At 43.2% G+C, this 13974-nt stretch overlaps 1 protein-coding gene across 10 annotated transcripts in view; it reads right to left on the bottom strand.

The window, feature by feature from the left end:
- The window catches only part of ESRP1 (epithelial splicing regulatory protein 1), a 52442-nt gene extending 38701 nt beyond the window's left edge, over window positions 1-13741 (bottom strand). For 4 of the 10 annotated variants that reach the window (XM_036337727.1, XM_036337731.1, XM_036337728.1 and 1 more), the window contains exons 1-4: window positions 13280-13740; window positions 12651-12779; window positions 11323-11436; window positions 8445-8559 (exon numbers count right to left, since the gene is read on the bottom strand). In XM_036337727.1, coding sequence (XP_036193620.1) covers window positions 8445-8559; window positions 11323-11436; window positions 12651-12779; window positions 13280-13411 — 490 coding nt within the window. In that variant the 5' untranslated portion in view covers window positions 13412-13740. Of the gene's footprint in view, window positions 1-8444; window positions 8560-11322; window positions 11437-12650; window positions 12780-13279 lie in introns of all 10 variants that reach the window. The other 6 variants (XR_004972410.1, XM_036337733.1, XM_036337734.1 and 3 more) reach the window with 3 other exon arrangements.
- Between the last annotated feature and the right edge of the window lie 233 nt (window positions 13742-13974).

Genomic DNA, 13974 nt, shown 5'->3' with positions numbered 1-13974 from the left:
GTCACTATGAGGCACAATGACCACCTCTTGGCTCCTCCCCCACGCCGGCAGGCTCTGATCACCTGATGGTGAATGGGGAATCAGGGGTGGGTGGTGGCGGGGGTGGGGGTGCAGATCCGGCTCCAGGCAGCGGGGGAAGATGGCCCTGATCGCAGGCCAGGCCTAGGGACCGTACCTGCACACGAATTTCATGCACCGGCCCTCTAGTCTATATATATTTATTAATTCTGTACCACTTTCAAAGAATATAGTAACAGGATAGAAAACCAGAATCAAAAGGTAAAGATACTTTGGGGAGATGACTGCCCTAAATTTTCTGTGGAGGAACAGGCGATCAGGGAGGACTACTTTAAGGATCCTTACAGAACAAAGAAAGATTAGCTGTGACCAGCCATAGTTTGTCATACAAAACTTTGTTACTGCTGAATAATAGTTTGGAACCCTGCAATTCTAGTACAGTAACATTTTCAGCTTTGTCAGCAATGAATGGAGTAGAGAGAAAGATATCCAAGAAATGGAAACCAACCCTATTGGATAAGCCAGTTTCTCAACCTTGGCACTACTGGCATGTAGGGCAGAGATTTCTCTTTGTTGGGAAGGGGTTTCCTATGTACTATAGGGTTTCCTGTAGCCTGCTGGCTGCTACCCACCCTGATTATGATTAAAAATTTCTCCAAACATTGCTGAATGTCCTCTGGTGGGCAAAACCCACCCCAGGTTGAGAACGACTGGGAAAGCTAACAGTTCCCAACAACTCCACCTTCCCCCCTTCGCCATGTATTGAACTGTCAGAGAAAGCTCTCTCCTGTTAGAGGCCATTACTGGACAGAGATTTTTAAAGAACATTGACCAAACACCATCTATTTCCTCCTGTTTTTGCAATAGCCCTGCCAATAGCAGAACCAAACAGGTCAAGAAACTAGAATTTAGAGAAGTGCCGTAACTCACCCAGTCTCCCAGCTGGTAAGAAAGGGAGCTGGAATTACAACACACCTCTGACATGACTATGGGTACTCGATTCCCTGCACCAAGACGCTTTCCCTCATTTGTTTTGAGCAATACTTTGTTGTGAGAAGCTTTCTACATGTATATGTAAGAGCCAAGCAAAAGAGAGCAAATGTAAAGTATCCTGTGTAGACACAGACTTGTAGCTAATGAGTTATTTTACTGAATTCTACTTTTTAATTAAGAGAATGTTCTCAGGGATGCAAATTACAGCATAGGGAATATAGTCAATAATATTGTAATAAACATGTATGAGGCCAGATGGACATTTGAAACGTCAGGGGGACCACTCTGTAAAGTACATCATTTTCTAACCACTGTGCTGTAGATCTGAAGCTAATACAGAATAATACTGAATGCAAAATGTAATTGGGGAGGGGCATGTTCTAGACATTTGTCGAACTTGGTTCCACATAACATGTGCCAACACGTTTCTCTTCAAGTCATCACACATTTCTAAGCTCCTAATTTTTAAAAGTCACCTAACCTCCTGCATACCCAAACTACCCCCTTACACACACACACACACACACACACACACACACACACCCTCCCTCTCTTTTGGAAGGTTTGCTCCATTCATAATCTTTACCAGAATTTAACATGAACAAATGAAAGGAAGTAAGAAAAAAGTTTCAGTGCCAATCCTTTCCCCTATCAATTTATAATTATATATTGAATTGCTGCACGTCTGATCTTGAGGGAAGGCAAGATGAGTCTGTGCCTCCTGATTTATGGCTCGTCATGCAACTTACTCATCCTGCCCTTGAGGCAGCTTCAACAGCACCAACAGGCTCAGCCAGCTTTACAGATGAGGAACGCCGTGAGGAAATGAGGAAGGGTAAAGCCACGCAGGTGGGAACAAATCTAACATTTCAGGCTAAAATTGAGCAAACGGCTACAGTTATACAGAGTTTAGAAGCCCAGAGACCTTGCCTCTATTTGAACAAGAGAGTTATTTTCTTTAGTGCCACCGTTAGTGAAACAGATTTCAGGATTTAACCCACACTTTTATTAGCTCAAAGTAGAATTCAGAGAGAGCAATTTTACAAAGTTCATTAGCTTATCCACTCAAAAAAGTTACCTTTTCCAACTGCCTGAAAATGGACAAATTTGTTTATAGAAGGCCCAATTTTTACTTCTAAGTATCTTTTTAAACCAAACCAAATTTTTAGTTAATATCTAAGAGAATCACACATATAAAACAACACACTGTGGAATGATGTTTAAACTATATACTACAATTTAAATATCCTAAGTTATAATTGCACCCCAATTCAAAATTTCAACTCAAAGCCAATTTTGCCCTGCCAGAGACCCCTCAAAAACAAGGGTGTTTCCCTTTTATTTGTAGTATAACACAACTAACTATATTGCCAGGCATGTTACAATAAAATACCTATGGCAATGAATAAAAGAATAGCAAACAAAATATGTCAAGAGAAAAGCTGAACTACTGCTCCAACTAAGAACTGAATTTCCTACAATTATGTAAAGGAAAGAAACAAGAGACAAATTCCCCTGAAAATTTAAAAATATAGTTCTATAAATGATCTGCTATACTTTAAAAGGAGCTTTGAAAAGAAGTCAATCAAGAATGCCTATGTATAAGAACATAACTAGGAGCCAAGGCAAGAAAAATGTCTTTATATCTAGAATAAATGCTGGGAAAATAACCTTTAACTCTATTCCTCAGAAGCTTACTCTTTCCAAGAGGAAAAAAACAATGACATCTACCCTAATAAATATTTCTTCAGGAGGTGTTGCTGTAAGGAAGCACCACATGAATGTCTAACAAAACTGACAAGTCAATTACATCCTGAAAGAAAAAAGATGGAAGTAAGGACTAACGCAACAAAAGAGACCAAAATTTTACTTTAGAAAAAACAATTGATATGGGGTATATTAGGGAAGGGAGATTCCATGATAGTAAACAAGTCTTCTAAGGCCGTGTAACACAAAAAAATTATCCTGGAATTCCCAACTCACACTTTACAAGTAAATTGTAATTAAAATAAACCATAGGAAATCAACATATCTCTGAGTGCTGGCCAAGAATATACAGTATTTCTAGTCCCTAACTTATTACAGACCACAAACCAGAGTATTTGCCGATTTGGCTCACATCATATCAATGTGATGCCAAAGATCATTTCTTACCTCTCTAGCTAACAAGGTCACTCCTAACCCAGCTTAACTGTGCACTTGGTAAGATTTAAAAATCCCTTTCATACGCTGAAAGGTACTAAGTAGGATTCTCAATCCTTCCTTCACTTTTCAAGCAGGGCAATGAAGCCTTGTGCGATTGCAAAGGCCCAGTTCAATTAGTCAGAACAAATAGGCACAGTAAGAGCAGAATGAACGACACTCACAACACAGAATATTCTACAAACAGAGAAGTGAAATTAACCCTGAAGTATGCCTGTATTAACATGCAGCTGAGGCTTTTAAAGGTCTATATCCAGTCTCACACGAAGTTAAAAAAGTTTTAAGGGCAAAGCAATTTAGACATGATCTTAAATCAATAAGGAAGTCCTTTTCAAAGTTCTTGGCAGCTGTTTTTCTTCATCAGAGACACCCAACAACCTGGTGAGGTTTGAAGGATCACAGTCAACCTTGGAGGGTGTGCCGCAGACCAGGCACTGGCTAAGTGGTTGCATACAATGCCTCATCATTCCTTACAACAGCCATGCCCATTTCAAACTGGAGAAACTGAGGTAGAGAGGGGGCTAAATTCGCCCCCTATGAATTCAACTCTGGAGCTCATGTTCTTAAGCACTCTGCTATATATGAACACCGTTAATATATGAAAAAAACAGGCCAATCTCACTGTGTTAGTAGCATGTGCGCACACACACACATATCCTTTACCCCCACTGAGAGGTGGTAAAACACGTATAAACACAGACTCACACCTCTACTAAACCTTGGATGCGCAGGTAAGAGTGGTTTAGTGATTTTTTTTTTTTTACCCTGATAATGAAAAGCTGCATTAATACAATGGTATCCTATATAATAAAAGCCCAGGGACCGAAAGGCAGAATGACCAGAACAGCTGGTCGACCAGTCGCTATGATGTGCACTGACCAGCAGGGGGCAGACACTGAATGCAGGAGCTGCCCCCTGGTGGTTAGTGCGCTCCCACAGTGGAGTGCAGCTCAGCTGACCAGGATAAACGGCACCCCCACAGCAGGCCTATCCCCATAGGCCATGCCCCCCACTAGTGCACGTGCACCGGGTCTCTAGTTTGCTAATGTCAAACTGTACATACAGATGCAATACCCTACCACTGAATAGAATTTTTACAAAATCAACTTCCTTTTCCTGCTGATTAGTTTAGTATGTGCTCAAGAAGCACAGAATGTAAATTTATAAGGGAGATAATCTACTTAAAATGCCTGCCCCACCCTCAAAAGATCTTTATACATTTTAGAATATTACTCCCTAGTTAACGAGTAGGACTTTTACAACAGATTCAGGATTAAATGCTGGCAGCTCCTAAGTAACAAAAGATAAAACCTCTAAGCCTCAGTTTCCCCAGCTGTAAGAAGGGGTGATACCACCCTCCACTGGGCACTTGTGAGGCTACTGATGGCATATATAGTAAGCACTCAACAAACAATTCTCTTCTTTCACCTACTCTCCTTACAGGCCATAAAAGTAAGTTCTTAGTAGAGGCTTGGCAAAGTGGAGTAAACAAAACAGGAGAGGGTCTTGATTAATCAGAGTAAATCAGTTCACAAATACCAAAGCTAACAAAAAATAGGTCAAGAAACCAATTCTATCCAACATTAGGGGGATAAAATACAGTTACACTTTTTGAAAACTGGGGAACTCATTTATGTAAATAGTCCCACAAGCAAAATGTCCTATTACCAGAAGACAAATAGTATTAATTTCCATAAGGGACCTAAGATTATTTCTTCCCCCAAACCAAACAACAGATCACAAGGGCCCCAGTACCTATCACCACACCCTCACCACCTCACCTGATTAAGTAAAAACCTTACAAAATGCCACCCACAGTTCACCTACTAAGGAAGTCTCTTCAGCTGGGACCGAATAACTCAAAAGGCAGGTAACAACACTGCCACTGGCGTACCTCAGAGGGGCCCAACACTAACACCAGAAGTGGCTTTAGAACCAGCACAAAAGAGGAAAATAAGTGCTAAAATAAGAACCAGAACTGCATTCAAGAAATTCCTAAAACCCATTCTCTTATCAAAGTAGCTACACTTTTTTGTTTACATAGCACCTGATAGTTTGCAAAGCTTTCATTTGGGAATACCTGAGATAAAATTGAGGCTTGGAGAAAGCAAGTGACTCTCCCAGGAAAGCCAAGCCGCGTATTCGCTTGTCTCTTCCCAGGGGTTGGCAAGAGCCGCCCTTCCTTGCTGGTTTACCTGGTAGAACAGGTAAATCCTTCAGGAGCAAGTGACTCTACATCTACTTGGCAAAACCACCAAGGATGTGTAATGACCATCTTTACCGTTTCCCAATTTAGTGCCAATTCCATATTACAAAGGAAAATGTCTAGTGGTCTGAAAGAATAGGACAGCTCTTCAATGCAGGCACTATAGAAATCCTTTGCATAGATAAGGGCAAGTTGATAAGTCAAATTTGGTATAATTGCTTTTGACCTGAGGAATTGCTTTGGTGGCCTGCTCAGGGAAATAATGATTCCTCTGAATAGGAGTCACAAAATAATTGATCACAGTAGCAAAGTAAAACAAAAGCCACTCCTAGGAAAGCTTAATAATATTTCTTACCTGCTAAGTGGGGTGGGGGGGTGGGGGGGGACACACAAGTAAACATTAATGAACACACTTAAGATTAAAATCCACTTCTTGATTGGTAGTGAAACTATAAATCTAACTCTCCCAATGGAAGCCAAAAGAAACTAGGCTTTAATTAAGCTATTTTTAAAGAAATATAAAATTCCCTACTTTTCTTAAAAATATATTTTTATTGATTTCAGAAAGGAAGAGGGATAGAAACATCAATGATGAGAATCACTGACCAGCTGCCTCCTGCACACCCCCTACTAGGGATCAAGCCCACAACCCAGGCACGTGCCCTTGACCAGAATTGAACCCAGGACCCTTCAATCCCCAGGCCAAAGCTCTGTCCACTGAGCCAATCCAGCCAGGGCCCTAATTTTTTCAATGAAGGCATTATTTAATGGCTATGAGATCCTTCCTAAAAGTTCACGTGTGATATGCCTGAAATGGAGCCTGACCTAGCTTCATTCACAACTCATGCTATATTTAATTTTCATCTCCATGGCATTTGAAAAAGAACCACCAACAAAATAGTTATAGAATTAGGATTAAAAGGAATGACAAAAAATAATTGGCACAGAATCCTACCCATTCACCTAAAGGTCAGATAATGCCATGTTTTATTTTTAAAAGTAACATGAACAAGTAAAAAGCCCAGTCTACCATATTTGAAAATGTTGAATAATAAACCCAAATCTTATATATGTGAAACTCTTAAGAAACCAAGAGGAAAAAAATGGATGAACTTTTAACAAGTTTTCCCTAAACTATCAACACATTAAGAAAACCAAAATACCTAAATATAAAAAAATTTGTAGCTATGTAAATTTTTACCAGTATCTGACCTATAAGCACTAGGGAAAGAGTTTCTTTGCTTAAAGAGGAAACTGAATAGTCAGGGATAAAGGATTCTTAACTGCCTTTCCTACTCAAACTGTCTTTTTCTAAATTAAGATAACTTATAAGAGTTTTCCTCCACTATTTCTTCATTTCTTTTTAGAATGTTTGGTTCTCTCTTTTATGCCAGTGCATCAGATAGGTTAGCATTTGCTATGGACTGAACTGTGTTCCTCCCCAAAATTTCTATGTTGATGCTCTAACCCCCAATGTGACTGTATCTGGAGACCAGTATTCAGGAGGCAGTTAAGGCCATAAGGAAGGGGCCTTCATTTGTTAGATCTGTGGCCTTACAGAGAAAAAGAAATATTTCCCCCACTGCTCCCCCCACCCATGTGAAACACAGTGAGGAGGTAGGAAGAGCCCTCACCAGAAACTGGCCTCCTGATCTCAGGCTTCCCAGACCCCAGAATTGTGTTAAGTCACCTGTCTATGGTATTTGTTACGGCAGCCGGAGTTAACAAATACAAGCATTCAAACCAACAGAACAAAAAGTAAGAATTTTTCTGCTGTCCCAACTTTCTAATGAAATTCTTACAAAGAATCCTCGCAAAATGTGCTTATTCCACCCTTCTCCCAGCTCCACTGGGAACTAAACTGGCTAACCAACAACTAGCTACTAACCAGCTAAACCAAAACTGAAGCTAACTGCTTCTAGGAAGAAGGCAAATAAAATTTAGAGTTTGACACACTTACAAGTGCTTAAGAAAAATACGCAAACCTTTGTCAATCAAGAAAAGAAATGTTAAAATAAATTAAAAAACCAGGCGTTAGCCCGGCCAGCATGGCTCAGTATTTGAGCATTGACCTATGAACCAAAACGATTCCTGGTCAGGGCACATGCCCAGGTTGCGGACTTGATCCCCAGTGGAGGCATGCAGGAGGCAGCTGATTAATGATCCTCTCTCATCATTGATGTTTCTATCTCCCTCTCCCTCTCCCTTCCTGTCTGAACTCAATAAAAATATATTTAAAACAAAACAAAACCAGGCTTTGGATTAAGAAAAGAAACACAAAGCCAGGCTTTAGCTCCTGAAAAAGAATGAGAAAGTTTAAGAAGAAACATCTATAACCCACAACTTCCTGAAAGCAACATGAACCCAACGTCATGACAATTCTCATAGTGGCTTTGGGCGTGTCACCTAACCCTTCTATTACTCAGTATTCCATGATATGTTAGCACATGACTGCTTATTAATTAGCACTTTAAAGAGTTACCGGATTAAAGATGATGGGTCATTCATGATTATAAGACTTGTGATTATTAGATTTACTTTTAAAGACATAATGCATTAGATACACTACACCTTGGTAATACAAAATTTGGGGGTAAAAAAAAACAACCTCACTTTATCTCAAAAGATGGCTTATTGCTCTAGTGGAGTTGCTCAAGATAGTCAAGAACAAGTGGCCTTGGAATTGGCATCAAAGAAATTAAGTCTTCACATTCTTCAATTCATCAACCACCAAGAAGACCCAAGCTACTCCCATAATATGAAACTCTATTCTACTCTAGATGTGTTCAACTCACAAAAATTCATCTAACTAAATCACTATCAAAATTCAGCAAATTATAAATACTTTAAAAGATGCCTATAATGGCGCTAGTTCTCATAGCACATAGACAAGTTTAGGACAGGCCATTTTCATCCATACACTGATAAAGTTAAAAATGTTTTAATGGTTTTTTTCTTTTGCGTTGCCATTTTTTCCCTGCAGCTATCCTTTCAAATGATACTTGGGTAACCACTTAAAGGATACACTCTGTCATTGCTGCAACATCCAGTTTATCAATATCAGGTGAGCCAGGGCAACACTTCTTGAATTCTTTTCGAAGATCAAAAAAGGAATAGAAGCATTCAGGCAATAATACATTCTGAGGAAGGACAAGGTATACATCGTTAACTAGATGAATTTAGGTTACTGTTTCCCTAATAACTATAAATCTAAGGATTGAGTGTAAATATATTTTACCACAATTTTTTTAAATTGAATGTTAGGGTGTTTTTATTTTCTGTTATAGTATTGTATTGCATATACAAGTCTCATGGGAAAATTCATCTTAGTTTAAGGCAATGGATTATAATGCTTATGTTCCATTATTCATTCCATTCAAAAACACTTCTAATGCTGTAATACATTTAGGCTGTTGTATTTTATATAAAATACAAAATATAAATTCTGTTTGATAAAACTACACTCTTTTGCAACTTGTAATCATTTTAGTCCACTTGTATTTTCAGCAGCAAACCAGCCTTCAGTTCTCCTAAAAATGCATATGTTCACATACAGGATTCAGTTAGAAAACGTAGTTTTAAATACTAGGTTCTAATAATGCATATTTTCTGTACCAAAATCACATTAAGATAGTGAATTCCTGATTACCTGAAAAGAATTATTTTTGTGCGAAATTACAGTGCCACATTAGTTTTCCTGACCATTATTCTTGGCTATACCTGAGAAGTCAAATTAGACTTAAAAGATACCATAAATCTCAAAGGCAACGGAGATATAGTTACCTGCTATTCTTAGGTACCACTCTTAGGATTATCATACAAAGCAACTGTCAGGACAAATATTACACTATTGTTTCTTCTCTTCTCTGACCCCCCCACCCCCACCCCCACCCCAGGGGACCCTCATTGAATAACTTTTGAAGATTTTTTAAAACTGAATTTAGATTTTTCTTAAAATTTTGAAAACCTCTCATTGTGTTTACTTATTGGGAATTTCTCATTTGTAAATTAGAAAATCAAGGAAATAAAGACTTTTAATGTTTGTAACCCCTAACATTTATGCCATAATGAATGTCTCGATATAACTTTCCTTTTTTGGATTCTATTACATGTAACCTGCTCATACTATATTTGAAATAGGGTTAGCACTGTATTATGGCCAGTTTTCAAAATAGTTACCAAAAGAATCATGAATCCTCACAATTGCTTACAAAAATGCTCACTTAAAAGCTACTATTAATGACAATAACGCCCATATTTAACATAAAATATCGGTTTAAATAGTTGCATCCATTTAAAATGCTGAGTATTTTATTTAGTACTTACAGAAGACATTCATATTGTTAAATTATAAAATAGGCGAAAAGGTTTGTGCAGTGTGAATGCTCCTTGTAAAAATGAAGCTTTTTTTTCTTTACAAAAATCTTTAAGAATATATCCAGATATGTTCATATTAGAGAAAAATACTTTAATATATTCTGAGTGGCAGGAATATTTACTTTTATGTTTTACCATTTTCTCTACTTTTCCTTAACGAATAGAATAACATTCATTATGATACTAAATTGTTTTATTATACTAAATTAATTGTTTCTGTTTTCTTTAATCAAAATCCTAATACAAGTGACTCAGGAAAATGTCTCTTTTTCTCTGGAGGTTTTCCCATATCCAAGACAGCCTATCTAAAATAAGAAAAACAGCTGTTTCTCTTCAGCCCAACAGGGAAAGGATTAAGCTTTATCCTACCTCATATGAGTTGCAGGGGTGGGGTGGGGAGTAGGGGGGTGTGGAATCCTCAAATATGTCTATCTCTGGATCAAGGGTATAGCAATTGGTCTAGCATTTAATTAACAAAAAATACTTCCCCCTTCTAATCCAATAATTACTAAGGTTGCTACAAAGGGAGTGCTTTTCTCAATCCTCAAGATATAGGAACTTGAGTTTCTCCTTCAAACTTTAAAAATTATCACTGTACATGTATTTCTTCCCTTTTCCCTACTGGAGTAAAAAGGAAGATCTGCACGGACTACTCAGTTGCAACATCAACTGTCAGTCTAAACCTTTCATTGCAAGAATTGCCTCGTACAGTTTCCCTAAAAACATATTACTTCCATTCTTTCAAGTTAGAGCGCAAGCTAATTAAGTCGATCAGATGAACTATATTAGCAAAGATTGGCGACACTGGGTCTGCTATCTATGCCCAAACCCTCATTCTTCCCGGGGAGAGAAAACACATTATATCTACAATAAGATTGCACTTTTGGCACCCCATACTCTCTTCCATTATCAGAAAGATAAGCAAAGGTGAAAAATGGGGCTGACCCTATTATTTTGACACAGGATCCAATCAGTTTTGAACATTTACTTTAAGTCAGAGAAAGCTCACTATACGACAATTAACGTTTTACTGGTTATATGGTAAAGTCTTACTTTTGAAGTGCAAGCTTCTGAATGAAATTATGAGACATATAACTTAAAAAGTTTAATTGGACTTTTTTTCCTTTGCCCCTTCCTTCCTAAGATAAACCAATTTCCATGTAGATGGGAATATTACAGAGTATTAAAATACAGTTCTCTCTTACTTGTAGTTTTAAGTGTCAAAAGTGTAGCTAATATGCATTAGAAAAGAGAGACTGTCAAACATTTCAGAAACTTAACATAAACAAAACTAAAACTTTTATTAAGTCACCAAACTTTATCTCTAAAAATTACTGCGATCTCAAACGCCTCTATGAAAGTGCTGTGAATTTCGTATTGTGGTAAAATATACATCACACGCTATGTAACATTTTAACAATTGCAACAATGACTCCCCATATGCATCTCTTCAAAATCGAGAAAATTGGGTAAACCATTAAAAACAACAACAACAAAACCCTCCAGTCACCAGCCAGCACTCTTACCTTCTTGGAAGCCTCCGGATGCAGGATTTGCCTGACATGAAGCTGCCCATCAGTACAGAGACAGAAAGAGGTTCCTACCCCAATATTTAGTTCATTGCTCACTGACTGGTTAAACTGAAAAGAACAAGACACACGATGCAATTGATGCAGGATTTACAAACTCTGCAAAGTGGCCCCACTTGGTGATAACCACAGAAAATCGAACTGCCTGCTGCGGAAAGGGACATCGGGTTGGGGGGGCGGGGGCAACTTTAGGAAGACCAGGTTCCCACAAACTGCCGAGCTTCCTTAAATAGGAACGCTTTCCAATCAACCTCATGGAGGGAAAATTCAGTACATGCACCCTACCATCCGTCCGTACCCCCTTTCTGTGTCTGCGAAAAAGCCAAGACTTTTAAATCAGAGGTCTCGTTTCATCAGCAGATTGCCTTCAGATTACATCATTCCCTGGTGTTCCCTTTTTTTTTTTTTTTAATGGTTGGCTGTTCTAGGCTTAAGGAAGATGCCAGTTGGGCAATGTGGGTGGATGTCTATATAGACCTCTGGAAAGTCGGGTCACACGCTTCCTGGAACACCCCTCAGAAATGATGACTTTCGCCTTTTATCATGGGCAACCCGCCAGGAGAGCATCGGACTCGCACCTGTGCACAGGTGTTCGGCCCCGCCTCCCAACCCCTAGCAGGTCAGGACCCCGCAGCAGCTGGGGGTTAGGTCACCTCGATTCCAAGAAGGGGACCGATTCCACCTCTTTTCGGTGGCCCCAGAGGCACCCCCGCACGTCCGGGCCCGCCAACCCTCCCCGGCGCGGCGCTCGGACCAAGGCCACCGCAGAAGCAATCATGGAACCGGAATCGAGCCCTTGGGAGCTCAGAATCCTGCACCCAAGCACGGGGCCGGACCCCGGGTCGACACCACAGCGCCCCCTGACCCGGGGCTGAGCCGCAGGCCCAAACCCAGCAGCGGGCAGGGACGTCGGGGGTCTGGGCCGGGGAAGTGGGGGCGCTAGGATTCAAACCCCGTTCATCCCCCGATGGGTAAAACCCGGCCGATTCTCGGGCCCAGCAGCTGGACTCGGGAAGCAGCTGGAAAGCCAGCGAGTTCTGGCCCAAGACCCCGAAGGGTCCGGGGGAAGAGGAACAGCGACCTGCTCCCCAAAGGTCCGCCCCGGGCCTCCGGCTGGATCCCCACCCACGCGGCCGGCCCCTCCGCCCCGGGAACGCGCGGGGACCGCCGGGCGAGGGCGTGGGGGGCCGGTCCGGCCGGGCCCGCTGCCCCGGACACCTGGGCGGCGGGGCGGGGGGCGGGCGGGCCCCGGCCGGGGCTGTCACCTGTCGGAGGGCTTGGTCCAGCTGCGGCGCCGAGGACAGGTTTTCGGCGTCGATCTTCGTTTCTTCCTTGCAATCCTCCGTCAGCTCCAACTGGTCCGGTCTCACCAGGACTTCGTGCAACTGTCCCACCTCGGGGGAGGGAGGCGGGGGGGCCAAGACGCGGGAGTCAGTGTCCCCCCTCTTCCATGCGGGGGCCTTTGCCCCTCTCCCCCCTCCCGCTCCCCCCCTGGGGCGGCCCGCGCCTCCGGAGGGGTCCGGCCGCCGGAACCAGAGCTCACGTGTCGCCCGCCACTCCGGAGGCGGCGAGGTCGGCGCGGCCCAGCTTCCGACCCCACCCCCATCCCCACCCGGACCGGGGACCCCGGGGGGTTCCACGCGGCTCCGCGGGGCGTCCCGCGCCCGGCCTCCCCACCTGCGCCAGGTTTGGGGGGTTGGGCGGGAAGGTGCAGAAACAGCTCCCCGGCTGTTGGCCAACGAATTCGGTTCCCCCCCGGGTTCTCTAGGCCCCAGGTCCCGCCTCACCAAGTGAACAAACGAGGGCACTTGTTTACCGAACTGGGCTCCCCCCACCGCCGCCGCCAACTTCTGGCCCCGCTCCCGCCGTCTGGGCAGGCGCTGCGGGAACCTACCTTCTTGTTGGCCAGATCCACGACTTTCCATAACAGCAGGATCAGCTCCTTCTCATCCGAGCCCAGCTTGGCCCCCGTGGCCCCAGCAGTGATTCCAAAAAGCACCACCAAGTAGTCCGGAGACGCCGTCATGACGAGAGGTGGGGAGGGGGAGAAGGGGGGTCGGGCGGCGGCGAGGCGGCGCGGGAGAGAGGACGGGTGGCCCGGCGCTAGCACCGCTCCAGAAAGAAAAGGAAAGTGCGCCCACCCCCACCCCCGCCACCTCCTCCTCTCGCCGCAGCCGGAGCAAAAGGCGGTAAGCAGCCACCCCAGCCGACACCTGGCCAGCGCTCCACGCCCTGGGCAGGAAGGGGGGCGGGAAGGAGGGCGCCGCCGACCTGCCCTTTTTGTATTCAGCTGCCGGTGCGTCTATGCAAAGAGCCTCGAGCCGGGCTGCACCCCCGGGAGGCGCGCGCAATGGCTGAAAGCTTTTCTGTTTTGGGATGTGGCCCTACCTGCCCGCCCCTTCCCCCTCCCCCACGTGGTGCAGGTAAGAGACACCTGGCGGCGCCGGCCTATTGGCTCCTTCAAACCACGACGTGGCAGCGGTGGGGGAGGAGGCCGCCTGGGGAAAAGGAGGAGGAGGGGGCGGGAGACAATGGCTGGATGAATGGAGAGGGGCGGCCGGGAAGGGCGGGGGACGGGGGGGTGGGGGA

This window comes from Myotis myotis, unplaced genomic scaffold (assembly GCF_014108235.1).
Source record: "Myotis myotis isolate mMyoMyo1 unplaced genomic scaffold, mMyoMyo1.p scaffold_m19_p_16, whole genome shotgun sequence".
NCBI classification, from domain to species: Eukaryota; Metazoa; Chordata; class Mammalia; order Chiroptera; family Vespertilionidae; genus Myotis; species Myotis myotis.
Note: the sequence above shows the minus strand (reverse complement) of the source record. Positions and strands in the feature narration are given on the sequence as shown.